The following is a 25,881-nucleotide window of genomic DNA, read 5'->3' on the forward strand; positions in this document are numbered from 1 at the left end:
GCCTCGAATGGGGTTGCAGATGCCATGAAGCTGGGGACCCTACCCTAACGCAGACGGCAGGTGTGGCCCGGGTGCGCAGGAGTGTGTCCACGCCAACGGGGCGTCCTCTCTGGGCAGGCGCCAGTGTCGGCTCAAGGGACGCCTTTTGGAGCAGGCTCTTTTAACAGGCAGAGCGCCCAGAGACGTGAAAATGCCACCGTAACAGAGAATTTGAAGATCAAAGACAGAATTTCCTGCGTGGATCAGAGATGATGCTGAGCTCTGCCCCGTGTTCCCAGAGTCATCGGCAGTGCCTTGGGCAGGGTGGGCGGAGCCAGCGAGAAGCCGCCGTCTGAGAGCAGAGACGTGGGGGGATGTCGGAACGCCCTGGCCCTCCGGGGCGCGAGAGCTCCAGGAGGAAGAGGAACTTCAGAGGGGAGAATGAGAAAGAAAGAAAAGTAAGGAAGAGCACTCCCTGAAAACCCGTCCTGCAAGAATATTTCAAAAGGAGAAAGAGCACAGGACCAGGCTGCGGTGATCGGGAGCCGCCCTCAGGCCGGCGCAGGCAGGCGTGTCCCGTGGGAGTGGAAAGCAAACGTCCACCCAAGTCCACACCCACGGACTTCCCAGCAGCCCGAGGCAACCCATGAACACGTGCCGCTGCCCATGCGGGGGACTCTGACTCAGCCATTGCAGAGGGGCCGACACCTGCTGCCGCGTGGCTGAGCCAGGATGCTGTGCGAAGCGGTCCGGACGCACACGGACACGGAGCGGATCCCGCGGGCACGGAACGTCAGGACGGGCAAAGCCTCCGTGCGGAGCCGGGGCAACGGCCACCGGGCTCGGGGGGAGCGTGCTGGCTGTGGGTGCGGGGCCTCTTGGGACAAAACTGTTCTCACCAGGTAGCGGTCACAGTTGTCCAGGTCTGCGAAGAAACCATGAACCGCTTTACACAATGATTTTTATAGCATACGAGTTATATCCTAACAGATCTGCTGCAAAAATCAGCGCTTTACAGAACAGCTTGCCCAGTAACGCCAGCTTTGCTCACACACAGACGCAGGGCGGGGAGACGGAGACGGTCCTGGGACCCCTGTTTTCCCTTCATGTGCTCAGCGCGTTTCTGGAAACTCCTGTCGTGAACACGGGGCGATTTCGGGTCAGGCAAAGGTGAGTCATGGAAGGCGAAAAAATCCAGTTGTGACGCCGTGGCTGTGGGAATGGTCATTGGGCGGAGCCCCAGGCGTGCCCTTGTCCTTGCCATGGGGCGGCACTCGCCACGGGCGCCTGACCTGCCGCCGCCTGCCCGGCCGCCCTGGGTGGGCAGGAGCTACTCGCGGTGGAGGCGCTGCAGCGCGTTCAGAACACGCCGCTGCGCTTAAGAAAGCACGATTTTAGTAACGGCAGTTGACTGGTGCTTGACCATGTCAAGAGGGCAGACCAAGCGGCGGGGAGCAAGGACCGCGAGGCTCTCAGTGTCCGCGTCGTGGGGGGACCGGCGGCACCTCCCGGGGTCTGCCTGCAGCGCGGCAGCCGGCCACCCGGGCCCCAGGCCGCGTGCCTCGCGGCGCCGGAGTGGAGGGCGCTTGCGAAGTGTGAAAGCGAGCCTGTCCGCGGTGCGCGTGACTGTTGGTGGCTGAAAGCTTTCAGCACCCTCGTCACCAGTGCTGTGGGTCCTCACTGGCCTGATGTTAGTGTCTGTCTGGCCGTCCGTGTGCGGAGGGCAGGCAGAACGCGAGCGTGAGGTTCAGGGAGTCGGGTTACTCCTCTGTCCTGTGCTGCTGCCTCGCCTGTCACCGGGAGTGGGGGGGGGAGGGTGCCACCTTCTGCATTGGTGGCACCACGGTCAGCCTGGGGTCCCACGCAGCCCCGCGCCGTGAGCAGACGCACCAGAGCCATCGAGAACGATGGGCCGAGAGGTCTGTGCATGACCTGTTCGTCAGTTACTAGAATGGCTGTGTGTGCAGGACGCGCGGGACACGCAGGACGCATGGGACACGCAGGACGCACAGCTGGGTGTGCTTGGACCGCGAGAGGCAGGGCTGCGGTTCCCGGTCTCAGCGGGCCCGCCCGGCACACCCCTGGGTCGCTGGAGCTGGGCACGCAGCCTTCCCCGGCGTGGGCAGCGCTGCCTCGGTGCGTTCAGACGCATCGCCTGTCAGCAGCATTTCCACTCAAGGGTGTTGTAATAACTTCTGCATTAGGTAGACAACAGACCGAGGTATTGTTTCCAATCCATTTTTTTAAATCTGATTGGCCAATAAAAAAAGATGTAAATAATAAACTTGCTGAGAACGAGGGATGGCCCAGAACCCTCACGCACTGTCGGGGACCTGCGATCACGGTTCCCCGCTGGAGCGGAGCCGGACCAGGCTGACGAAATCGCAGGCGTGCCTCCCGTGGCCCTGGAGCTACAGTTCTGGCTCACCGCCCCCGGGCAGAAGCCCCGTGCGGGCCGGCAGAGGCGTGCGCGGGAGTGTCCGTCATCGCATTTTAAAGTAGCTGGCAGTGGGACGCAGCTGAGATGCCCGTCGAGAGGTGACTTGGTTTTAGAAGATGGTGTGTTCATGTCATGGAATCTTACGTAGCAATTATGAAGAACGGCCTAGATGTAGTTACCAACGTAGAGTGATGTCGGGCTGATCTGAGCGTGTCACGTGGAGGGGAGCGGGGAGCTCGGAGAGGAACCCGGGCACCAGCGGCACATGGGCTCTGCAGTGGGGACAAGTGGCCTGTGCAGCTGGGGCCCGCCCCGGGCGTTCCGAGGACGGCCCGCGGGAAGGGGCTCCTGGGGAAGAGTGTGAGTTCCAGTGGCTGCGGATGGCAGGAGGCGTGGCGGCTCCTCCAGGATCACACTGGAGACGCGCCGCGGAGGGCGCCACGGGTGCGGGCACCGCCGGAGGCTGGGCTGTGGTGTCTGCCCGGGGCACCCGAGAGCGGTCCCAGGGCGTGTGAGCTTGCTTGTCCTGCTTCCGCGGGAAACACAGGGACGGAGTGGGGAGGCCGCAGGGAGTCGAGCACGTGGCAGCGCAGTTAAGGGGAGTTATGAGCCCGATTCTGCATGAAATTACACCGTGGGCCAGCTCATTTGCCATTTCCTGACACCCGTCCAATCCCATAATAAGGCCGCATAGGGAAGTGTGAGGTTTGCCTTAATTTACCCCGGTGTTGCTTTACTTTTATTACCTCCATATATTTGCTATTTAATGCCTCCCATTTCCAAGTAGACTACCAAATTTAGAATTAAATTATTTAACACCCGCTCTCCGCGGCGGCCGACAGTGAGTCACTGCCGCGTGGCCGTGCTCTGCAGAAACGCCTTTGCTCTCGACGGGACCTCTGCAGCGCGGCCGCACCTCAGGCCGCGGCGCTCTCTGCTGCAGCCGCAGCGGCGCCGATGCGGCCTCAGTGGCAGCCCGGCGCACCGTGGGTGCGGGCCCTGGCTGAGGGTGGCATTCGTCATCCATGGCGACGACCGGCAGCATCTGAAGGAGCAGAACAGCCGATAGGACACACAGCTTTCCATCTATGGGACACGGCTGCTCTTTGTCTTCACGTGCGTTTCAGAACCGGCGACTTCAGCGACTGTGTGTACATGTGCACGTGTGCCTGCATCCACACACATAGTCCATGTGCCCTCCTCCGCGAACACGGGAAAACGCCAAGAGCTGTACAGGGAAAATGTGCCTGTATGTACATCTGTAGGTCAATTCTGTAGCTTCGTTTCTGTTGCCCTCTGTCCACACCTCTGTGAAGTGTGCACTCGTGTTTGCAGAGGTCACCATAACATATACACATAATGCAAACTCTGAAAGCCTGTGTTGCCTGCTAAGAATCATTAGCATTTGTCCCCCGTCTGTTTGGATAGGGGCACGTTGTTAAAAGGGGACCTCAATAGGGCGCACCCAGATAGCCTTCGGCGTTTCGGGGAGGCGGGAGAGCGCGCCCTCGCGGCAAGTCCGCTGGTTCGCTGGCCCAGCCGTCTGGCGCCGGAGCTGCGCTCCCCTTCTCCCTGTGGCTCTCGGAGTGAGCGCCCCGCCAGCCTCCCGGAGCCTCCACGCTCCCTGGTGTGCTCCACTGTGGGTGCTTTCTGTTGCTTGGAGGCCTGGGGAGCAGCTTAGAGAGATAATAGTGTTTCATGGAACATTAGAAAAAGAAACAAAAGAAAAATGATAGGATCCATCCAAGAAGCTTTATTGAAGTCTAACTGTGGAAAGTATCCTGTTTTTTTTAGGTTCTGAAATTTCACGGAGTGTTGTTCTTTTGGACAAGACGTCTTAGGGTATTTCTTAGTGTACACGTTTTGGACTTCAGACCATTCCTAACAGTGCCTTTCTTCTGACAGCTCTCAGCTTCCACGCTGTGTGCCCATGAATTCACAGAGTTCCCTCGGTGACTTCTTAGTCTCTCGACCCTGGTGATTAATTCTGTTACCAGCTGGCCTGGTGTCGCTTCTCTTCTTACAAATCATACTTGAACTTGGGCGTAGTTGGAGAAATTAGCGATGAGGCACGGGACTCTGTGTTCCTGCTGACAGCTGTTTTCCCTTTTTTTAAGCTTCTGGGTGATGAGTTGTAGACCCGAACACGCGCCCGTTGGAAGTGTGCGTAAGCCCTGGCTGGGTTTCAGCGGGTGGAGCATCGTCCCGCAGACCGAAAGGTCGTGGGTTTGATTGCTGCTTGGGGCACGGGCCTGGGTTTCAGGTTCAGTCCCCCGTCGGGGCGCATGCAAGATGCGACCTACTGACGTTTCTCTCTCACATCCATGTTTCTCTCCCTCCCTTCCCCTCTCTCTAGAATCAATAAAAATTAAACAAAACAGAACAGTATGCAGTTAGATAAGTTTTAGGACACTTTGCTGTTCAGGCATGACCACAATCTAGTGTTAGAACATTTCTACCGCTGGAAAAAGCCCCTTCTGGCCCATTGGCAGTGAACGCCCGCCTCCTCCCCAGTTCTGGACCGCCCCTGCTTCTTTCTGAAGCCGCGATTTTGCCTTTCCCGTCATAGCCCAAGGTGGGAAAACCCAGACATCTGTCAGCTGGTCAGCGTATAAAAGACTGAGCTCTGTCTAAGCCACAGAAGCACACAGCGGTGGGAGAGGGCCGCCTGCCAATTCGTGGGAAAGCGTGGGGGCACCTCGGCCGTGTCATGCCAGCGGAGGAGGTCGGGCACACAGGCGGCATGTTATGGTTCCGTTCACATACTACTTTAAGGTCTTATTTTAAATTAATTGATTTTCAGCTTATTGGGATCTACTAGGTTATCAGACACCAGATTATCATCAAATTATTCTTTTGGTTTTTTTTTTAATTAAACATGCTCTGGTCATGGGATTCCTATACACTAGTAACAGTCAGAAGGAGAAACTAAGGAAACAGTCTTATTTACAATTACATCAAAGTGAATAAAACACCTAGGAATAAACTTAACCAAGGAGGTGAAAGACCTGTACTCAGAAAATTTTAAGACACTGGAGAAAGAAATGGAAGAAGATAGAAGTGGAAGCCTATGTCGTGATCATGCATGCGAAGGGTTAACATTGGTAAATGACCCTACTCTGCAAAGCAATTTACAGAATCAGTGCAATTCCTATTAATACCAACGTCATTCTTCTCAGAATGAGAACAAATAATCTTAAAATTTATGTGGACCCAGAAAAGACCCTGAACAGCCTCTGCAGCCCTGAGAAAGAAGAGCAAAGTTGGAAGGATCACGCTACCAGATAGCAAACTATACTGCAAGGCCACAGTAATCAAAACAGCCTGGTACTGCCATAGAAACAGGCACATAGAGCAGAATAGAGAGCCCAGAAATAAACCCACAGCAACGCGGTCAATATTTGACAGAGGGGGCAAGAACCTACAATGGGGTAAAGACAGTCTATTCAATAAATGGTGTTGGGGAAACTGGAGGTGCACAGGCAAAAAAAAAAAAAAAGAAAGAAAGAAACTGGACTACTCTCTTCTAAGTTTTTAAAACTTCTCAAAGGAACGCTTCCGTCTAGTTTAAACGCTCAGCGCCTGGAGCAGCAGAGAAGAGGTCCAGGGCCATTTCTTTAAACCACAGGTCCCAGCCAGCACGTGTGGGGGCCCCAGAGCCTCCCTCTCTGTCTCAGGGACAAACCCCCCGCTGCATCACCGAGGTAAAGGGGCTGAGGGCGGCCTCTTCTCGCTCCTCTGGACTCTGAAGCAGGCAGCGCGGTGGCCCGCGGGGTCGGAGCGGCGGCACAGGACGCAGCCGTCGCAGGCCCCTCCCGACCGTGCCGCCCGGGCTGGGGCCCTCCACGGCCGCAGCTGCCCTCTCGGCCCGGGCGGCCTCGGGCTCAGGCTTCGCTGTGCCTTCGCCTCGCACCTGCACTGTGTCCCTGTCACCCCGAGGCCCAGGGACGTGCTGAGGCGGGTGGTGCCCGCCCGGAGGCAGCGGCTGCTCGGGGTGGGAGGCCGGCCGTTCGGTTGGGAGGCGCCCACGGTAGCAGGTCCTCGCAGGGAAACCTGGGCAAAGCCCTTGAAAACCGGGGAGACGGGGGAGGGGGCCGAAGGGGGGGGCGCTGAGGGCGAGACGGGGCGGTGCCGGCTTCCTCCTCCCCTTGAGGGAAGCGGGGGAGGAGCTTTGACAGACGGGAAGGGGCTCTGGCCCCACTTTCCCAGGCCCCAGCGGAGCCCAGTTCTCGGTTTCGCGGCGTCCGCGCCAGCCTTGCAGAGTTGCCCGCTTGCTCCGTGAATTCCTTCTAAATTGAATGTAACTAAATTCAAAAGGGAGTTTATCTTACAAAACAGAGCAAAACAAACCAGAAAACCAGGACCACGGGGACTAGGAAGTTAACTGCTCAGTGCAAACGCGGGCGGAAGTCAGCGTTGCTGGTCACCAGGCGGAGGCGTCGGTCTGCAGCGGGCCCGTGTCCCTGCAGCCGGACGGCCGCCGTGCCCTGCGCCGGCCTCCTGGGAGGCAGGGGACGGAGTGAGCGTCTCAGTGGGCGTCTAGTCTGCTCCGACGCTGGCGGGCACAGTCCGTGGGGCACGGGCCCTGCTCCTCGAGCCTGGGCAGAGGCTCCGCGCGGAGTATGCGGGACACGTGGTTTCTCCTGATCGCCACTCTGTGACACCCAGGAGCCTTTTCTCAGAGTAATGCTTTTTTATTTTGTACAATAATATTCATAGGGAGACTGGGCAACACAGTCATATTGAAGTGCCGTTTTCAGCATGCGCTTAACTGTGATGTGGTCCGTGTGCCCCCCAGTAAAACCCCGGGAAGGAAGCCTGGCTGGGCGCCCAGTAACCCCTGTGCCCTCAAGCCCGCGTTCAGGGCGGGGTCTGCTTTGCAGTGGCTGCTGCAGACCCGGCGCGGCAGGACGTCCGCGGGGCGCACTGTGAAAAGCCCCCGCAACTGAGCGCGTGGCCCGCACACGCTGGTGAAGGGTGGGTTCGGTTTCAGTTGAAGGTGAGAAACAAAATTTTAAAAATAAAGGTGCGGTTAGTTTTCCCACCCAGAGTCACAGGCTTCTGAATTTCGTGGACAGCCTATCAGCAGTTCTTCCTTACGAGAGGTTCAGGTGTCCCGAGGTGGGATGAGACGCAGTTACAGGGTGGGACCTGGGTAACACGCGAAAGCCTCCGCTCCCCACGCAGCCGCTGCCGGGAGCCTGCCATGTCACGGCCTCACGCGGCCGCAGCTGCAGGTGAGAGAAACCCGTCCTGGAGCTGCCCGTCGGGAGAGGCAGCCCGTTCGTGGCGCGGGCCAAGACCCGCGGACGCGCCCCCTGGCCCCGGCCCTGCATCGAGGAGCCCGCCCTGCGCACAGGCACGGCCTTCACGTGCCAGCTCACAGGGAGGCAGCTGGAGCCCGGCTACCGGATCAGGGTGGAGTCGCGCAGCGGGGCGTGGCAAAGCCAGGGAGGCGGTGTTCTTGAAGAGCTCCTGGCGTGAGGAAAGGCTTCCTGTGTCCTGGGGTGTGTGCTTAACGCCCCTCACAGCGGTGTCTGACGCTGAAGGGGAAATACGGCAGAATTTCAGTGACAGGGAGATTGTGGGTGATGATTATTTTCTCCTAAATTCAGACTCTCTTGAGAACCTACCCTGAGCTAGGTGCGGTATTGTGTGTGAAATCAGTGTTTAAAAAACGCACAAAATGTCTCCTGTCTCATCGCTCTTAGAGCCTCAGTCTTTCCTTTGCAGTCTTTGCAATGATCGTGCATCAGTGTTTTCAATTCTGAGAAATACCTGGGAGTTCCCAGTTTTCTGCTGCTGCTACAGACGTGCCCTGCAGGGGCGCTCACACGCCCCCGCAGGGGAGCGGGCCAAGGTGGGGGAGCGGGCAGGGCGCCCTGACGCCAGGCGGGTCCCGGGGGAAGGCCTGTCTGTGAAGGTGCGGGCGCCCAGTCACGCAGCAGGTGCTGGCGTTGGAGGCTCAGTGTTGCGTTCTCCTTGGATTGATGTAGCCAAACTCTCTGAAAGGCTCGAGAGAGAGGACGTGCCGTGAGTCCCTGTTAGCAAGATAAATTAAGATTGCTTTCTGCTCTTACATAGTCATCTTAAGATAAACAGTGAGGATGTAAAGCTAAGGAAGTCAACAAGTTTAGGTTCAGTGGCTAATATCAGAAGTAGATTTTCTTCTAAGACTAGTGTATGTTTTCTTTTTGAAACGTACACGTCATCTAAAAAGGCCAGCACAGCTTGCCCCGGCCCTCCCTCGAGCACGCTGGCCGGCCGCAGAGAAAAGCCCCCCCACCTGACATCGGAGAGACCCCGCGACGGGGCCCTGAGCCTCAGGGAGCATAGCCGAGGCCTCGGGCAGGGTTGTGGGAAGATGCAAACTGAATGTTGCCAGCGCAAATGGGTTTTGCGGAGGGGAAGGAAAATTCCTTTCGCTTATTGTGGCCATCGTGACGCCGGGCCCTGAAGTGCCCCCCCCCCAAAAGGTGGCCTGCGGCCCTCGCCACCCTGGGCGGGCAGCGGCGGGCTTCCCCACACCCGGGCTCGCCGCGCCCCCGTCGCCTCTGTGCTCTCCCAGGGCCGCAGACCAGCCCCCGTGACCGCGTGAGGCCTCCTTTCAGGCTCCTCCGAACGGTGACTTGCTGACCTGGTATCCACGTTGTTAAGAGATCAATATGTGGCTGACTCTGCGCAGCCCTTTGCCTGTGATTACTCTAAATTTAGCTCATTTGATTTAGTCTCCGAACACTAAAGGCAAAAATACCTTCCCGTGTTACGGGTTCGGAAGCTGAGACCCAGGTAAGGCACGGCGCTGAGCTACGGTTGGTGAGAGGCCCAGGAGAGCCCCTCTCCCCCCCTCAAAAAGGAAACACGTCTGTGTCCTAACCCCGGCCCTGTGGCCCGTTGCCACCTTAGAGGGCGGAAGGGGCTTTGCCCCTGAGGCTGCGCTAGGGACCCCAGGGGGCTTAGCTGGCAGACCCAGTGCGGCCGCCACGGTCCTTATGCAAGTGAGGGGTCGGGGCCGGGTCACCACAGAGGCAGACGTGTGTCAGGCCTGAGGATCCGGAGGAGGGGCTGGAGCCCCTTGCTGCAGGCGGCTCTGCCCTGACCCGGGTGGCGGCGGCCTGCGCCCTGGGCAGCCGCAGAAAGAGCCCGCCCCGCCGGCCCGGGGCCCCGGCGTCGCGCTCCAGAGCCGCACGGCCGGCCGTGCGCCCTCTGCCGGGGCCGTGGCGACGTGCGCAGCGGCAGTGGGTCCAGGCCCCGGGCCCCACGGTGCCGCACCGGAAGGCCTCCTGGCTTGAGGGGCATCCCCTGGAGTCGGGAGGGCTGACGCGGGGGTCTCGCAGGGTGGGTCCGAAGCGCCACCCTGCTGCCCTCCGCTGTGGGAGACGGGTGCCGCGCCACGTGCCTCACAGGGCCCTGCGGCTGCAGGAGCTCGACGCAGGCGCAGTGCTGGGTGCGGTTCTTGTCTCTGGGTCAAAGCGCGGTCCCATTTGCTCCAGGACAAAGCTTGTGAGGCCCCAGGGTCTTGGGTGTCAGCCCAGCGGCGGACTTCAGCTCTGCGTCCACGTTCGTCGGCCGCTGGCAGGTGGGGGGACGGTGTGAGTTCAAAGGACTGGGAAGGGCTGGAGACCCGCCTAGAGGTGGGAGTGGGGCCGTCCGGCTCTGGGGAGAGCGGAGAGCGGGGGCGCTGGCCTGGTGTCCCGCCGGCGTCTAGATGAAGAGAGAGCAACGTGGCGGGGGCGGTGCCGTGTCGCTGGTGCTTGGGGCGAAGTGCCAGCGTGAACCGTGCGGGCTTGGGGCTCTGGGGTGATGCGAGAGCTACGTCTTGCGCTTGTCCCTCGTCCACGGGGCCTCGTCGGGGGCGTTGGCGGCCCTGTTTTTGTCAGAAGGAGCACACGGCCACACAGCCGGCCGTGCACATGTGCCCGTGGGGTGTCTGCGGAACAGGACGGGGAGTGGGTTTGCGAGCGCGGGGAGCCGGCTTGTGCGGTGGGAGCGTTTCTAAGCACGTGTTTCCAGTTCCATTTCTAACCGTGGACGTTGCTTAAAGCAGCGAGCAGAGTGCAGCAAGACCCCGACACATGCCTCCCTCAGCGTTGCTGCGGGCGTCGAGGTGGCTTATTGACCGCCAAGCCTGGCGCCCGCCGCAGGACGGCCTCCCTGATGGGAGCTGCGAGGAGAGCGTTCCCGGCAGCTGTTGCGTTAGGTTGGTGGCTTGGATTGCAAGTTGCCGAATTCCAGCTCAAGCGATACTAACCCGGGAGGGGGGGACGCACTGCCTGGCTCAAGGACGGGGTGGACGTGGCTGTCCACCGCTGGGCGCAGCTCCCTTCCACTCTCCCGCATTGTTCTCAGGAGGTTCCGTGCGGTGGCCTGGACCGCCGTGTGGACTCAGGAGAAAGGGGGTTGTGATTTATAACGCTCCCGGCCAAAGCTGAGGTCCGCGCTGCCCCGGCCTGGTGCGGGCCATGCGCCCCTCTGACCGCCAGCCCCGGTCCTGGCCGGCTCCCGTGGCTTGGGGGTCGCGCAGCCTCCCAGCAACGTGAGGTACAGGAAACAGATCTCTCCACAATAGTTAGGGTGCCACTGCCAAACAAGAGGCACTGTCACTCTGTGAAAGGGCAGAAGTCACTGGGGGGTGTCCAGCCAACCTTAGACTGTGTGGTGCTTCTCCGGACTCAGAAAACAGGCCTTCCGATGAGCACAGCCGCGCACAGACGGTCGCAGGGAGCGCGCGGTCTCGTCACGTGGGCAGAGCTGGCGGGGCCGCGTGGTTGGTCATGCCGTCCTTGAGGTGTGTCCAGTGACACCGTCTTAGCTGGATGTCCTCTGCCATGCATTTCACTGCACGTATGTTCGTCACTTCATGGACACGCTCCTGTCTCGATTTCTTCGCTCTGGAGCGAAGAGCACTCTCCTGTTCCCTTGAAACGAGAACCAGCGTGCGGCGGTCCCGTAGGCAGGACACTGTGTCTCCGAGGGGCGTTGCACAGTCTGCCAGCCCCCGGGTGCTGCGTCTGTGACCAGAACTCCTCTCAGTCTGCTTGAAACTGGCATTTGCAAGTTTCCTTATTAATTTTCACCCACAAAAAATAAAATAAAAAAGGAAAAAGAACCTCAAACTCAATCCCGGAAGTTCTTCCGCGCGGTGTCTTTTGGGCATGACGAAGTATTCATTAAGTAATGCTGCCTTCCCTTTTAAGCCGTCAGACCCAGACAGACACCATGTCCTAGGCAAGGGAAGCTCGTGTCTGGCTCATGCAGATGCACAGGAGGCGCTGAGAGGTGCCGTCCACCAGGCGAAGGTTTCGGAGCCCAGCTCCTTCCGGTCCGGGCTCGGCTGCCTTCCACACGTGGGTCCCAGGGCTCCCCTTCACCTGCACGGAGAGGAGGGGGCGGTGCCCGGGCAGGGAGGGCTGCAGGAGGCGCAGGCGCCTGCCCCTCAGGTGCCTCTGGCCTCAGTCCTGTTGTCACTGCACTGCAGGGGGAGGGCCGGGAGGCGGAGTCCGGCCTGTGCCCAAAAGGGGGCGGCCTTGGGTGAGCAGCCAGCGGCTTTGGCGGGTGAACCTCGCAGCTCAGGCTGTGCCCTGCCGAGTGCCCAGTGTGGCGCCGCGACCACTGACAGCAAACATGGGGTTCCCCGGGGGCTGATGCCTGCGCCCGCATGTGTGCAGGGCTGGGCAGGGACACGGTGCCTCATCAGGAAACTGCGGCCCCCGCGAGTCGACCGGCTCCTGTCAGGGAAGCCCCGTCTCAAGGGGCTCAGCCGTCAGAGCTGCGGCCCAGACTCCAGTGTGCGAACGCTGGCGTGCGGCTGGTGCCGCTCACTGGCTGGGAGTTCTAAAGGGGCAGCGGGGGTCGCGGCGTGAAATGCCCCAGCAGGGCAGGCTGGCCCCGTGGGTGAGCCGCGGGGCAGTGAGTGGTGGGGGGTTGTGGCCACGGAGCCCCGGGCGGGCGGGCACAGTCCCGCTGCTGTCTCTCTTGGGGCCATGGCTCTGGGCAGCGTCTGTTTGTGAGAAAAAAGTTTCTGATTCCAGGGGAAGTTTTCAAATACTGACAGTTTCATCGAGTCTAAGCAGAATAACGTCTGTGGGTCCTGTCTTTGCAGGTGACTTTTGGGCTTTCAGAAGGGCGTTGCCGGCGTGGTCCCCGGGGGAGGAGAGGCAGGTGGGATCCCCGAACCTGGGGCCTGGGGCAGGGGCGCCTCACCTGCCACCGGGCGGGAGCCCAGGGGGTACGGCTTGGACTGCCGTGGCTCTCATGTGTTCATGTCTTACATATCCTTTCCCAACGGGCCAGCCGTTTCTGAGATGCGGCAGGGAGCTGCGTTCAGGTGTGGTCTTCCGCTCCTGCGCCCCAGGAGGCCCTCCGGGCGGCGCCCGGCTGTGTGCCGAGGCACCTCCGACTTCCCGGGAGCGGCGCAGGCAGCGGAGGGGGCTGGGCTCCGCCGTCCTGTCGGTGCTCCAGACCGCGTGTCCGTCCGTGTCCGCCCCGAGTTCACTGTCACACCGCCCACTGCGGCAGTGCAGGAGGTGGGCTTCTGGGAAGTGATCGGGTCACGAAGGGGGAGCCCCAGGGTGGCGTTAGGACAGCGAACTGGCACACTCCGCACCTCGTCAGGCACAGCGAGAAGGCGGTCCTGCTGGCCCGGCCCCCCGTGTGGGCACGGGGGCCTTAGACGTCAGCCTCCAGGCCCTGGGAGATAAACGTCTGTTGTTCACAAGCTGCCACAAAGGGCATGTAACTTTGTTGCGGGATGAGATACAGAATTGCAAGAGAAAGTAAATATCCTACTTGTCAAATGCCCAGAGAGGGAGGCCTGTTTCTCCAATATGCTACAATCGCTGCGACCTTTCCGGTGCACGGGTTGGTATTTTATAGCAAACAGAATTGTGGAGCAGAAATGTTAACCACAGGAGGGAGGCACCGGGCTGCCCTGGCGCGTGCCTCGCACCGCAGGCTGTGCAGCAAACCTGGGGCCCTCGGGACACGCGTGGCCAGGCGGGGCTGCAGGTACCGAGGCAGCAACACAGGGCGCCCACCACCCACGTCGCAGAGAAAGGACTGAGCCAAGGCGGCTTCAAGCGCGTCCACTGTCTCGGGGCCTCGGCAGGTGCAGACTCCGCCCGACAGGACTGTTGAGAAGCGCCGGCATCTTGACCGCGGACTAACACGGGGAATTTTGCAGATGAGATGCTGCAGCTTGGTGGAAACATCCCAGCAGAGCTCTGGGTGCCACCTAAGGGTCGCGCCCAGGGCTGGCAGGGCGTTGGCGTCGGTGCCAGCGTGCAGGCGCTTCGGCGCGGGGACGCCCGCCAGCCTTGGTAAAAGCCACCGGCTTCCCTGCAGTGCCTCCGTGTGCTCTCAGTGATGCTCCTGGTCAGCTCGGCTTTAAATGGCATTTTTTAACCAATTTTCAAGGGAGTCAGCTTCAATAAAGTACAGTTAATATTACAGCTCCGTGAAATGTAATTCAATTTGTCATTGATTCAAAAGACCCACGACTTGAACGTTTTAAGTGTGTGTTGGGAGTATCAGGCAGGCTCATCGCAGACCCGGGGTTCCAAGCTGGGGCGGAGGGTAGAATCACCTAGGGGCGTGTCCCATCCTGACCTCCGGGGTCTCTCCAAATGAAATCAGAATCTCTGGGTGGCACCCAGGCACCTGTATTTTGCCAAAACCTTCCGCAGAGTCCAGCGGGGAGCCAAGCTGAGACCACACGTGTAGACCAAAGGAGGAAAGCGTGAAGCGTGCGGGCGTGTGTCTGTCCAGACTCTGTCACACCTGCGGGGAGGGAGCCGCGAGGGCAGGATGGGGCAGCGGATTTGTCCCGTCAGCTGCGCGGGGAGAATGGTAAGCAGAAAACAAGCTCCCCTTTTTTAAAGCTTTCAGGTCATTTGAATTCCATAGGAAAAGGAATTTTTAAAGGTTTTGTCATTTGACATAAAACGCGCACGCCCGCACTCACACCGCGTGCGCACTCACACGTATTCACGCGCGCGCACAGGCAGGCGCGCGCCGGGACAGAGAGCCCGCTGACCGCACTGACTGCGCCTGCGGCCGGCAGGGAGGCCTCCAGAAGTTGAAGGGCCCGCCCGGCGGGAAGCGGTGCCGCGGGTGCCGTCCGTGGGGGGCCTCTCAGGGGTTCCCTCGGCTTCTCAGAGCCTGGCCTCTCACAGGAGCTTCTACGGTGTGGTCGGCACACCCGAGAAGCTGCACCAGTTCCGCGTGTGCGATACGGGGACCAGACGGCCTTGCGGTGCGGTCGCCCCACTGACCCTGGTAACCGGCCGTCGCTGTGAAAACCTGTCCCAACATTGGGGACTGTCGCCCCCTCCCCCTTTCCTCTCTCCCCCTCCCCCTCCCCTCTGGTGGCCGCCCCTTTGGCCTTTGCTTGTATGAGTCTGTTCCTGTTCTGATTGGTCACGTGATTGGTTTTATCGGATTCCCCGCGAGAGCTCTCACGGTCCTCGTCTTTCTCCGAGTCCCGCCACGAGCCCGCGGGTCCGTCCTGTTCTCACACACGGCAGGTTTCATCGCTTCCTACGGCTGAGCAGTGTCCCGCGTGTGCACGAGGTCCTTCCAGGAGAGTCTAGCCATTGTTAACTTAAGGACAACGGTTTGCGTGACATCGATGTCACCTGCCCTCTGAATTAAATGGAGAGTGTGAGCTTCTGGGTGAAGCTCCACAGCAGGAGGGCTCCACCGCCCCCCGCGCCCCCCGCCCCCGGTGGAGATGGGAGGTCAGGGTTGGAGTCCCCGGCCCGGCCCTGTGCCCACCTGCCCGCCCGCGCTGTTACCTGGGCCAGGCGGGGACGCAGGCGCAGACCCAGCTCTGGGGTTCGTGGGTTCGTGCGGTGGAGCCGTGGCCCGTTTCCGTGTGGCTGTGGGTCGCCCGGCCCCGAGGAATCGGGAAGTTGTCCCTGCCCTCCCCTGAGGTCCCACCGTGGGCAGCCTCATTGCTCGGAGGGGCTCCTCTGGTCACTGACGGCATGCCCGCTGGCCACCTCAGAGTCCTTGTCAGGGAGGACAGTCTTCCCGGGCTTCTCTGGGGACCCCCTCAGCCGGAGGCGAAATGCCGGGGCGAGCAGATGCGGTTTCTTTTGTAAGGCTAGTCGCCACATGACCCGGAACTCTTTGTGGACAATTTTCACAATATTTGTAACCCCCTTAAAAACACAGGCTTTAGAGGCAGCCTTGAGTGCCACCCTGGGCTTAGTAGCTCTGAGTCCATGGGCAAGTCATGTCCCCTCTGAACGGCAGTGTCCCTGCCTGGAGAGTGTAGACAAAATCCCCAACGCTCACCACAGACAGTTACCGGGAGGCTGCGCTGGATTGGGGGCCAGGGGCACAGCCCTGATCACAGCCCGACACGGCGTCGGGAGCCCCCCAAGTGCTGGCCCCTGTCGTTTTTCCCGGGGGACCCCAGAGGACTCTGCAGGAACTGCGGCTCCAGATGCGCCAGCAGGCTCCTCCGTCGCTGAAGATCACGTACCGCCCACCAATAAAAGAAGAAGAAAGAAAAGAAAGCCCTTGGAAACCGCTCAGCAACTTCACAACGAAACCTGCTGCGAAGTCTCGCGAAGGCACCCACAGGAATTTATTTTGAAGTTAATAACCCAAATGCATTCATCTTACGTGACTGCTCCACAAAAACAAATTGCTTTTATAGCCGAACTACAACTTTAGGCCCCTCGATCAATACGCCCGTTGTGTGAGCTGTCTGCAGGGGGGCCCTCGCTTGGCTGCCTGGGCGGGAGCGCCCGGCCAGGGCTGCGGTTTCGGCACCTTCCGCCGCCACAGCACGCGCGTCGCGCGTGCCCAGCAAGCCTCCCTCTGTGCGGTCAGTCTCAGGGGGCCGGGGCGGCGGGGCGGTGCACGGCCACGTGCTGACGGGCAACCGCGCGGCTGTGCCTGTCCTCGTTGCCCGCAGGGCCCCTGGTCTGTGGGCCGGTGTCCTTCACGAGGTCGGGACGGAAACGTTAAGTTTCTTGTTGGCCTAACATGTTAGGCGTCGGGCGGCGTGGAGCCCCGTGTTGGAAAGAGACTGAGCCCGCGGCCTTCAGCCACCCGTGGGCCTCGTTGCTGCGGCGCCACGAAGGAGCTGATGCCACCGCGAGAGCAGACATCTGGAGACGACCCCACGGCGCGTCAGATGTGATGGAAATAAATTCTAAAAAATAAGTTACACAAAAGAAAGCACCACATCTGTTTCCATCTGGAAAAAGCCAGATTTTGAAGGCATGGCATAAAATTGATTTGTCTAACCGCCAAGATAAAGCAACGTGAAACGCCGTGGGCACCCTGGGCTCGGACTGTTCAGAGGCGTGTGGCCGGCGGGAGGAGCGCAGCTTCCAGAGGCCTGGGCATGAGACGCCGCTGCACCAGGTGCGAAGAGCAAAGGACATGGCCACCAGCGGCCGCGGGACAAGTGCAACCGCCTGGCCCCGGTGCGCGAATAGGCGTGGGCCTGCTCGCGGCTGTTGGTTTGGAAGTCGGGAACGAAAAATCAGGAAAGCCCAAGCCACGGGCCGACGTCCCCAGGGACCAGGGGCCCCGCTGAGGCGGGCCTGGGGGCCGGTTCCGCCGGGCCCTCCTCCTCCTGGGGGTGCAGGGGCGACGCGCAGGGACGTCTGCATCGGCGGCCGGCCCGGCTCCTCCGCCGCAGGGACCGCTCACGGGCGTGCCGGGGGGGCCGTGGGGTGCGGCTTCCGCCTCTGTGTCCCTACCGGGGCGTGGTCGTCCCAGCGGCCGCAGGGAGAGCGCCCCTGGCAGGGGCTGGCCCCCCCTCATCGCCCGCCGCCCTCCCCTCCGCCGCCCGCGGGGAAGAGGCCGCGCTCGGGAGCGTGTCCCCCAGCGGCAGCTGCCGCCCCCCAGCCCGGCCGTCCCGAGGGCTCTGTCCTTAGCGCCCCGGCCCCTCCGCAGCCCGGACGCTGAGGAGCCCTCGGACATCGCCTGCGCGCACATCACAGCCGCCGCCTGCCTTCCCAGGGCCACCGGCTCGGCCCCTGCAGTGACTGCGGGCCCGGCCCCTGGGCAGCCGCCCCGGCCGGCCTCTCCCCACGCGTGTCCCGTCTCACACCCGAGCCCCGCCCACGGGGTCCAGGGGCCCGCGCCCTGGCATCTGCCTGCCCGGCGTCGTCCCCCGCCCCATGAACGGCCCCCCAGTGTCAGAGGGCAGCCGCCACCCAGGAGCTGTCGGCTCTCCCGCGGAGCCCAGGGCGGACCGCCGAGACGAGGCGACCTCCGAGGACCGTGCGCCGGCTCCGGTGAGTGCAGCCCATGGCGCCGTCCCGCGCCCCCGGCTCTGAGGGAGCCTCCTGTCCCTGGAGAGGACGTCGGCTTCTGGCAGCCCCCAGGAGCGCGTCGCGTTGACGAGGGCCACGGCTTCTGCACCGCGGGGAACTGCATTCTGTCCTGGGGCTGCAGCGACAAACCGCAGCCGGAGCCCCCCGCCCGCCCCCTCTGCCGCGCGAGCCCCTGCGGTGCAGCGGCCGCACAGTCCCTCAGCCGCCTCACGGCACGTGTCCCCAGCTCCTGACCGCGTGTCCCGTCAACCACAGGCTGAAAAAGAGAAAAATGCAAATGCAAGCCCTGCGCGCAGTGGCTCTCGGCGTGTACGTCTCGCACCTGGGCCCCGAGGCGGCTGTGTTCTTCCCTGGGCTCGTTGCTGCTTTGCTGTGAAGGAAAGGTGTTCTGAATGCTCCCGCATCGGGCTGCTGCTGTGCTGCGGCCTGTTTGTCGCGCTCACCAGGATGCCGGGTCGCGCAGTTTGAGTGACGGAAAAATTAACCCTTTAAAATGCACCTGTGCTAAGAAACAGACTTCTTCCCCGGATTCTGCCGCACGTGGCCCCCTTCTCGGTTCTGTTTTCTGCGGTTGGTGTCACTGTCTGTTCTCGCACCCGCCCTTCTCCCCGTGGACCCCGCAGTTCTGATACCAGGCCGTGAAAACTCAGGGATGCGTAAATTTGTCCGGAGGCGTGAGTGACGCGCCAGGAATCCCTGTTAATCCAGGAGAGGACAGCAGCTGAGCCGCAGGAGCAGCGATGGGGGAGGCCTGGGCCGCGCCGCCTGACCGGTGTGCGCGCAGCGGCGGGGGCGAAGCTCTCCGGGTCTCTCCGCCACCGTCAGCTCGTCTCCTTCCTGTGGAGAACAGAACGGTCCATGTGGCTCCAGGAAGGCAAAAGCACACTTGGTTCTACCTTTTTCTTAGAGCAGCTGGGAGGCACAGGGAGCAGCTCGAGCAGGACCAAGCTGCTGTAAAAGCAGCGATGCCCCTCCGGGTCCGGCGTCCGGCGCCCGGCCTGACCCGGGCGGAGAGGGGGCCCCGAGTGCTCTCCTACTCTCTCCCATTGCGCCCCCCACACCCCCGCTTCCTGTTCTCGCCCCACGTGGGGCACAGACCTCCCAGAGGAATGTCGTGTGAGCCGATCACAGGGGGCGCGTCGGCCGGGCCCGCTTGCCCCCACGGACTCCCTGTGAGGCTGGACCCGCCACCCCTTCTCACAGGAGCCACCAAAGCTTCGTGGGGGGGGGGCTTGTCCCCTGGCAGCCGCACTTCAGAGGACACAGGGCTCCAAAGCAGAGGGCGCGTTCCGCTGGGAGCGGCCGCCAGGGGGCCCGGGGCCCGGGCGGGGGCCGTGTGGCACGTGCAGGGGCTGCACCTCCCGCGTCGCCCGCTTCCCAGCTGTGTGACTTCGGGCCAGTTGCTTAACCTCTCTGTGCCACAGGTTCCCCGTTTGAAAACCCGGTGATGACAGTCCTTCTCCCATGTGACTGTCGTGGGCTTTTAATTTGATTCACACACGCGGTGGACTGGGCGGCGCGCCCGGCCCAGGGGCGCCCCGTGTCAGCTGCAGTTGCCGTTTTCTAGAACCTTGTTCAGACGCTCCTTCCAGCAGCTTCATGGTTTGGGACAGGACGGGCGAGGGACACGCCTGGCACCTGAGCGCAGCGGCAGGCCCCCCGCAGGGCTCTCCTGGGCCGCAACCTTGGGAGCCTTGGCAGCGTCTTAACACGTGAGGCGTGAACCAGCCGCGGGACCGAGCACGTCCGAGGTGGCTGCCCGCCCCGGAGCCTTGGAGGCCTGTCGCCGGCAGGGACGTGCACACGGACGTCCTCAGCACCCTCCTTCCCGATCGCTGAAAACTGGCAACGGACAGGCGTCTGTCGGCGGGCGGCCGGGTGGAGTATCACTCGGCCCCCGAAAGGAGGGGACCCCCGCGCCCACGGGGGCGAACTGCCACACCTGCTTCCGCGTGCGAGGAGCAGACACTGGGCCACGAGCTGCAGGGCTCGGCGTCTGTGAAAGGCCCAGGAAGGGCCGGTCCATGGAGACGGAGGCCGGTGCGCGGGGCCCGGGGCCCGGGGGCTGAGGGCGGGAGTGGATGTTAACGGTGAACGGTCTCGGACACTCTCCCTGGGATGATGAAGACGCCCTCAAACTGATCTACGATGATGGTTCCACTGTTTACTACATTTAATTAAGATAATTAAAATGTATCCTAGTAATGGCTGAATTAAATACTATTCCCCATGTTCATCAATCATTTAAAGAACCAAACCACACCTGAATGTCGTTTCAAAGCGAAGAATCCTGCTGCGCCTCCGGCGAGCGCTGGGAGCCAGGAGACACTGGGACGGGGGAGGGCGTCGCGGCGGCTGGGGCTGCGGGGCGGCGGCTCCCGTGTCCGCGCCCCTGTGTCTGCTCTGGATTCGGGGCAAACTCAGGACCTTTGGGGGCCACTTCAAGGAAAAGCAGTGGGATGCCTGCCTCTGGCAGTTTCAGCACCAGCCCCTCTTGGGCCCCAATAAAAAGACCTCGGGCAGCTTCTTGGAAAGGAAGCCGTCCGTATACAGAGGCCCTTCAGCCATCGCCGGCACCGGCACCGTCCAGCTGCCCTCCGTGCCAACAACTGTGACACTCATCGCAGACACGTCTCTGCAGGGGCGATTAAAAAAGGGCCGCAAAGTCCCACGTAACTTCCTAAAGGCATCAAACGTTTTGTCAGCCGAAGCTGCCCGGGAGGCCTCCGCGTGGGGCTGTTTCGAACGGGAGGACTTTCACTGATACTTGTGATCTGTTTGGCTTTGATGAATTGAATCTCATGCTCGAAGTTCTGATTGGAAGATACATTTTTAAAAATTAAGATGGAGTGGTCTTTCCTTGTCGAAAGTGGTGACATATTTCTGTTGCCGGTCAGCGGGTGCTACCGTAAATAACACGGGACTCTCGGGTTTACCGGAGAAAGCGTCTTGTGAGCACCCAGCCACGGTGGGGGGGTTCTCTCCTTCCACTGTCAGGCGCAGAAGGCCCGTCTCCAGCGGCATCCAGCACTGGGGGGGCGCCTGGCCGACCCTCGCGGCCGCTCCCTGCGGTAGACGCAGTGACCCAGTGACCCGCGCGAAGCCCGGCCGCCAGTGCCTCCCAGCGGGAGACTCAGGCGCAGCCAGCCACGCCTCTCCCCGGGCTCCCTGCGCGGGCTCTGTCTTCCCCAGCCGCTCCTGCAGAAGGGGAGGGAGACGGGAATCGCTGCGCAGCGCCGGGGTGGGCGTGTCCTTTGTTACGAGAAACTGAGATGCACTTGCTATTTTACCTAAAAACACGTTCTGTGTGTTCTTCAAGATCAATACCTATAGATTGAGTTCTTTTTCTTTTCAAATATCTGAATAATAATCCATAGAACAGTTTTACCATAATTTAGTCAACCAGAATTGATAATCCTTCCAAATATTTTTGTCAGTGTGAATAATTCTGTACACATCTTTAGATGCTGGTGGTTTAATTTCTGTAGCTAGATTCCCAGGTGAGATTTACGGGTCAAAGATTATGTGAAGTTTTTATGACAGACACGCCGGATTAATTTTCAGAAAGTTGAGCCAGGTCATCTGTCTGACGACAGTGTGCAACAGCGCTCACCTCCGTCGGCCTTCCCAGACCCGGACGCCGGCCTCCTCTCGCTAACCCGCCGGGGGACTTCATCCCTGTGGCTCTGTCCGGTGCGCGCTCGCTGCCGGAGCAGAGCCGCGGGTCTCGGGGGCCTGCGGGCCGTCGGTGTCCCTGCCCGGGCCTGGCCTGTTGACGTCCACGCGGACCCCAGGCGCCAGCCTGTCTTTATCTCTCGCCTGTCGGCCCTGGTCCTGCTGCGGCCGGGGGATGCGTACGTGCTGACGTGTGCTGCCCGAGGGGTGTCTGTTTTGGTTTTGTTCCTGCTGACTTTCACAGACAGAAATGCCCAAACTGTGTGGATGTCCTTTCCTGTGTCTTGCACAGAACGCTGCCTAACTCCCAGGCGTGGAAGCGTCCCTTAAATGTTAGCGTGCGCGCGGGCGGCGGCACGAACTGGAGCAGGAAAACCGTCGCGCGCTGCCGCGGAGCTCGAGAGTGGCAGCGACCGCAAATTCCGCTCATGAGGGAAAATGTGGTTCAGCAAAGCTCAGGGAAGGAAGCCGGGGGCGGGGCAGGACCGCGGGGGCTCTTTCCCCGGAGCCCTCAGGCGTCCCGAGCGAGCGTCACTCTCCCTGACCCACAGCCACGCAGCGCGTGGCCGGAGGCGGCATTCGCCTCCTGAGCACGCGGCCCAGGCTCAGACCTGAGGATCAATGGAGACCTGTCTGTAGCGGTCCATCTTGTCTCCGCGCTCCAGTGGGTGCAGGGGGGTGTGGCTTTTCCCAGTCACCTGTCACCGCATGCCTAACTGAACGGGACACCTCAGTGAGCTCGTAGAGCTGAGGAGTTGTTGACGAGGCGGCCGCAGGCTGCATCGCCCTCTCTTCTTCGGGGCGTCTTGCCGGTCAACTGTTTGCCAGACCCCATCGGCACAGCTCCTCCTTGGCACCTTCCCGTCGCCTGCAGCGAGCAAGCCGTGCACGGCGGGAGCACGCTCCCCCAGCTCTCCGGGCGCGCCGTCTGTTCTTGCAGCTTGGCCCTGGGCCCAGGGAGCGGTGTCCACGTCCACGTCCCGCCAGGTGGTGCGGCGTCCGGAAGGCAGGGCTCCGGGGTGGCCCGTGTCCCCGTGCGCCCCCCGCCGGGCTGCGCATCGCAGACAGCGAGCAAGGCTCTGAGCTGCCCGGACGGAGTGTGCCCAGCGATGGTGGGGGGGGGGGCTTGGCCCCTGCACCGGCGACATCGTCCCCGTGGGCCCGGCGCTCAGGGACTGCATGTGGCCACAGAGCAAAGGCGGGCCGTTAAAACCTCTCCGCGGAGGTGGCCGGGGGCACCCCACAGGGGCTTCTAAACAAGCCCCTGAAAGCACCAGGGATGCTCTAAGCCAAACGGCAGCGTGGCCAAACGTTCGGAGGGAGGAAATGTGTTCCAGTTTTGTCAGAGGTAGACGGTCCTTTCTGAGTTGCTCAGAGCCTCGTTTCCGCCTCGGCCAGGTCTTCTTGGCGGCTTTGTTCCTGTTCGTTTGTGTATCTGTAGGAGTTCGTGCAAAAAACCACAAGAAATTGGATAGCAATTGCCACAGGTGCTCTTAGTAATACCAACTTTGGCTTAAAAAGAAAATGCAGAGTATTGGAAGGATGGTTCCGGGGCGGGTGGCTTCTGGGCTTACCTGTGAGTGTCACCTGCTCGTCACCTCTCATCACTTGACCGGAGGGACGCGATGACAGCGGTCACGTCAGGGCCTGCGGCCGGGCCTGCAGGGCCCGCCCCCGTGGAAGGCGGTGTCAGTGCCCTTCCTAACACACCCACCTGGACACCGACTCAGAACTCGTGCGAAGGACGCAGTTCCTGTTTTGTTTTCCAAAAATGCTGCATTTAGTAAAAGGGAACGAACTGTTGATGGCGGCGCCAGCTCGGAAAACCCTTCAGAGGGGCACGCTGGGTGAAGAAAGCAGCCCCAAGAGCTTGCCGTCGTCATGGTTCCACGTGCACGTCACTGACATGGGAGCGCGTGTGATGCAGGGAGCAGCTCCGTGGGGCCGGGGGGGGGGGGGGGGTCCTGGTGGTGACGGAGCTGCTCAGCGTTTCTGGCCGTCGGCCATCAGACAGACGTGCTCACGGGAAGCGGGGGACACGGCGTGAGACCCGGGGGTCAGGTCGCGGCCCGTGTCCTGACGGTGACAGGGCACCATGGTCGTTGCGCAGGACGACGTCGCCGCGGGGGACCTGGCACAAGAGGCGCCGTCCCGCGGCCTCTGCTGGCTGCGCACAAGACGACGCTCCCCTCAGCGTGGCTGAGAACCGGAAGGTCGGATCCCAGGGCGAGAGGCGGGGCGGGGCTGGCGGTCCCAGGAAGGCGGTCTCTGCCAGAACCGGGCGCTTCTTCCGCTCTGCTTGCTCCGCGACTTTGGGGACAGGTAGCCACTCCGGGGACCTGGGCGGCGCTGCAGAAACCCGCCTTGCAAATCGCCTTCTCCAGAGCACGGTGTCGGCGTCACCCCGGCCTGTTGGAGCTGCGGAGCCGTGGGTGGTAAGAGGCACTATTATTTTGATTGCTGATAAGAAGACCGTTTAAACCATAACAGCTTTTCTTCGTAACAGTTTACACTTTGTTTCCTTTAGCTCTGATTTTTGTCATGTAACTGTAATTCACGCACTTAAAGTGAGAGAAAGGCGAAACGCCTGGCCCTCCACCGAGCCGAGGCCGAGCCCCGCACGCCGCGGCCCACCCACCGGCCCTGCGCTCCGGGCCCCCGCTTCTCTGAAGGAGCCTCCGCTGTTGTCCTCAGGCTTTCCTTCCAGACCCCCCACCCCCGTGCCGTGTGAGGCGCTGGCACTTTGCGGCACGAGCAACGACATGCAGGACAGCACACGTTGCAGACCGTACCCGGGGACGCACGCTTCTCCCTCACGTGCCCCGCCCCCCGTGAGCAGCCAGGTCTCCTGGGCAGAGGGCAGCATCGCGCAGTTGCAAAGAAGTTAAAATGTAAAGGGGGGAGGGGGCCATCTTGAAGTCGATTGAATGAGGCGGCGCCATGCAGACAGGAGTCCTGAAGCCACTTGCGGCCCCTTGGCTTGGTGACATGTCCTGTGAGGGGCTGAGCCGCCTGGCTGGGCAGGGCCTGTGGGCTGTGCCGATGGGCATGGCTCTCCTCTCTTCGGTCCCTCGGTTTACACATGAAACCTACGCCGGCCCCCAACATGGGCTCCGCAGCGGGCTTCTGCTCCAGGCTCGCCCGTCCCGGCCAGGGCGACCGTCCCAGGGCCGGCCACGGCGTTCTCCACGTGTCCGTCCTGGCGCCTGGTCATTCCGCCGTTCACGCAGCCCTTCAGTGGTTGCGGCCACCCGCGTGGCCGGTGTAGCTCTGGAGGTTCACAGAGGCTGTCGCCCCTTCCATCCACATTGAGGACAAACTACCGAGCCTGCCATCGACCCGCCTCCGTGTGTCTGTGCGTGTGAGAGTAGCCGACAGCAGGGCTTTGGCCACGTTCCGACGTGGACCCGACGAGACAGCACAGCAGGGCCAGTCGGGGTCCCCGGGCCTGACGCCGAGCGCACGCGGGCCCGGGGCGCGGCCGTCGGGGTTCCCAGGGGGACGTCTGCGGCCCGGGGGGTCGGGCGCAGCAGCCCTGCTCGCTCTGCGTGGGCGGCCGGGAGGCCTGCGATTGTGATGAGGTTCTCCTCCTCCACGTGCTTTGGTGAGTCGCCCGTCGCGCCCCAGACCAAAGGCAGCGTTGACTTGAAGTCTCTCTTCCGTTGTATTTAAGTTGCAAGGCTTCTCTGAGTGTGTTGACGTTGACACCGAGAAATTGACACTCTGTTAACCTCGACCAGCAGCCGCTCTGCAGCCTCGGGCCCCGCGCGGGGGGCGGAAGCGCGGCTGAGTCCTGGCCAGGGCTGCAGCGGCCCGTCCCTGCTGCGCGCCACTGCTGAGCCCAGCCGCCCGGCCGGCTCTCGTCTGACAGCTCGCTAGGTACACGCTTGAATTATGTTTCATCACAAAAGAACACAGCGTCGGAGCCTTGCAGGGCTTTCATTTGTCATGTCAGGTGGGAGTCGAGAACACCATTAGCAGAGCCAGCAATTATCGGCACCATCAATTAGTCATCTTGTTTGCATTTTCAAATGAACGTAGACCTTTCTGCGCCGGCAGCTCAGCTCTGCACTCACAGAGCCCGTGGCTGCATGAAGGAGGCCTCTTTGCTCGCCCTTTGCGCAGCCTCGTGCGCACGGCGTCCGAGGTCGGTGCCACGGGTTTCGCAAGCAGCTGTGCCGTCAGCGTGGACGTCTGGGGGCACGTCCCACGGGAAGACGGCCCCCAGCCTGCGTCCCCTGGGCGCTGTGGTGCAGCCGAAGGCGGGTGGCCGAACCCCTCGTCAGGACACTGAGAATGCTCTCCAGCGACCTGCCCGGGACCTGCCAGCTGCAGGCGGCCTGGCTGGACAGCTGCCGCTTGGACCGCTCTCTCCTGAAAATACGTGGAAATGGACGGAGTGGCAGAGGAAGAGACACCGAGTTGCCCAGCGGGGCAGGGAGATGCTGTCAGTGGAGGATTCTCGAGAGCAACGCCCAGGGGACC

At 61.6% G+C, this 25,881-nt stretch overlaps 1 protein-coding gene across 1 annotated transcript in view; it reads left to right on the forward strand.

The window, feature by feature from the left end:
- Window positions 1-25,881, forward strand: part of TMEM132D (transmembrane protein 132D) — a 162,310-nt gene that overhangs the window by 104,750 nt on the left and 31,679 nt on the right. Inside the window, exon 5 of the mRNA XM_054594006.1 lies at window positions 8,805-8,813. Within this exon, the coding sequence (XP_054449981.1) occupies window positions 8,805-8,813 (9 nt within the window). The remainder of the gene's footprint in view (window positions 1-8,804; window positions 8,814-25,881) is intronic.

This window comes from Pteronotus mesoamericanus, unplaced genomic scaffold, assembly GCF_021234165.1.
Source record: "Pteronotus mesoamericanus isolate MK-2021 breed Mesoamerican mustached bat unplaced genomic scaffold, CSHL_Meso_final scaffold_507, whole genome shotgun sequence".
Taxonomy (NCBI): Eukaryota; Metazoa; Chordata; class Mammalia; order Chiroptera; family Mormoopidae; genus Pteronotus; species Pteronotus mesoamericanus.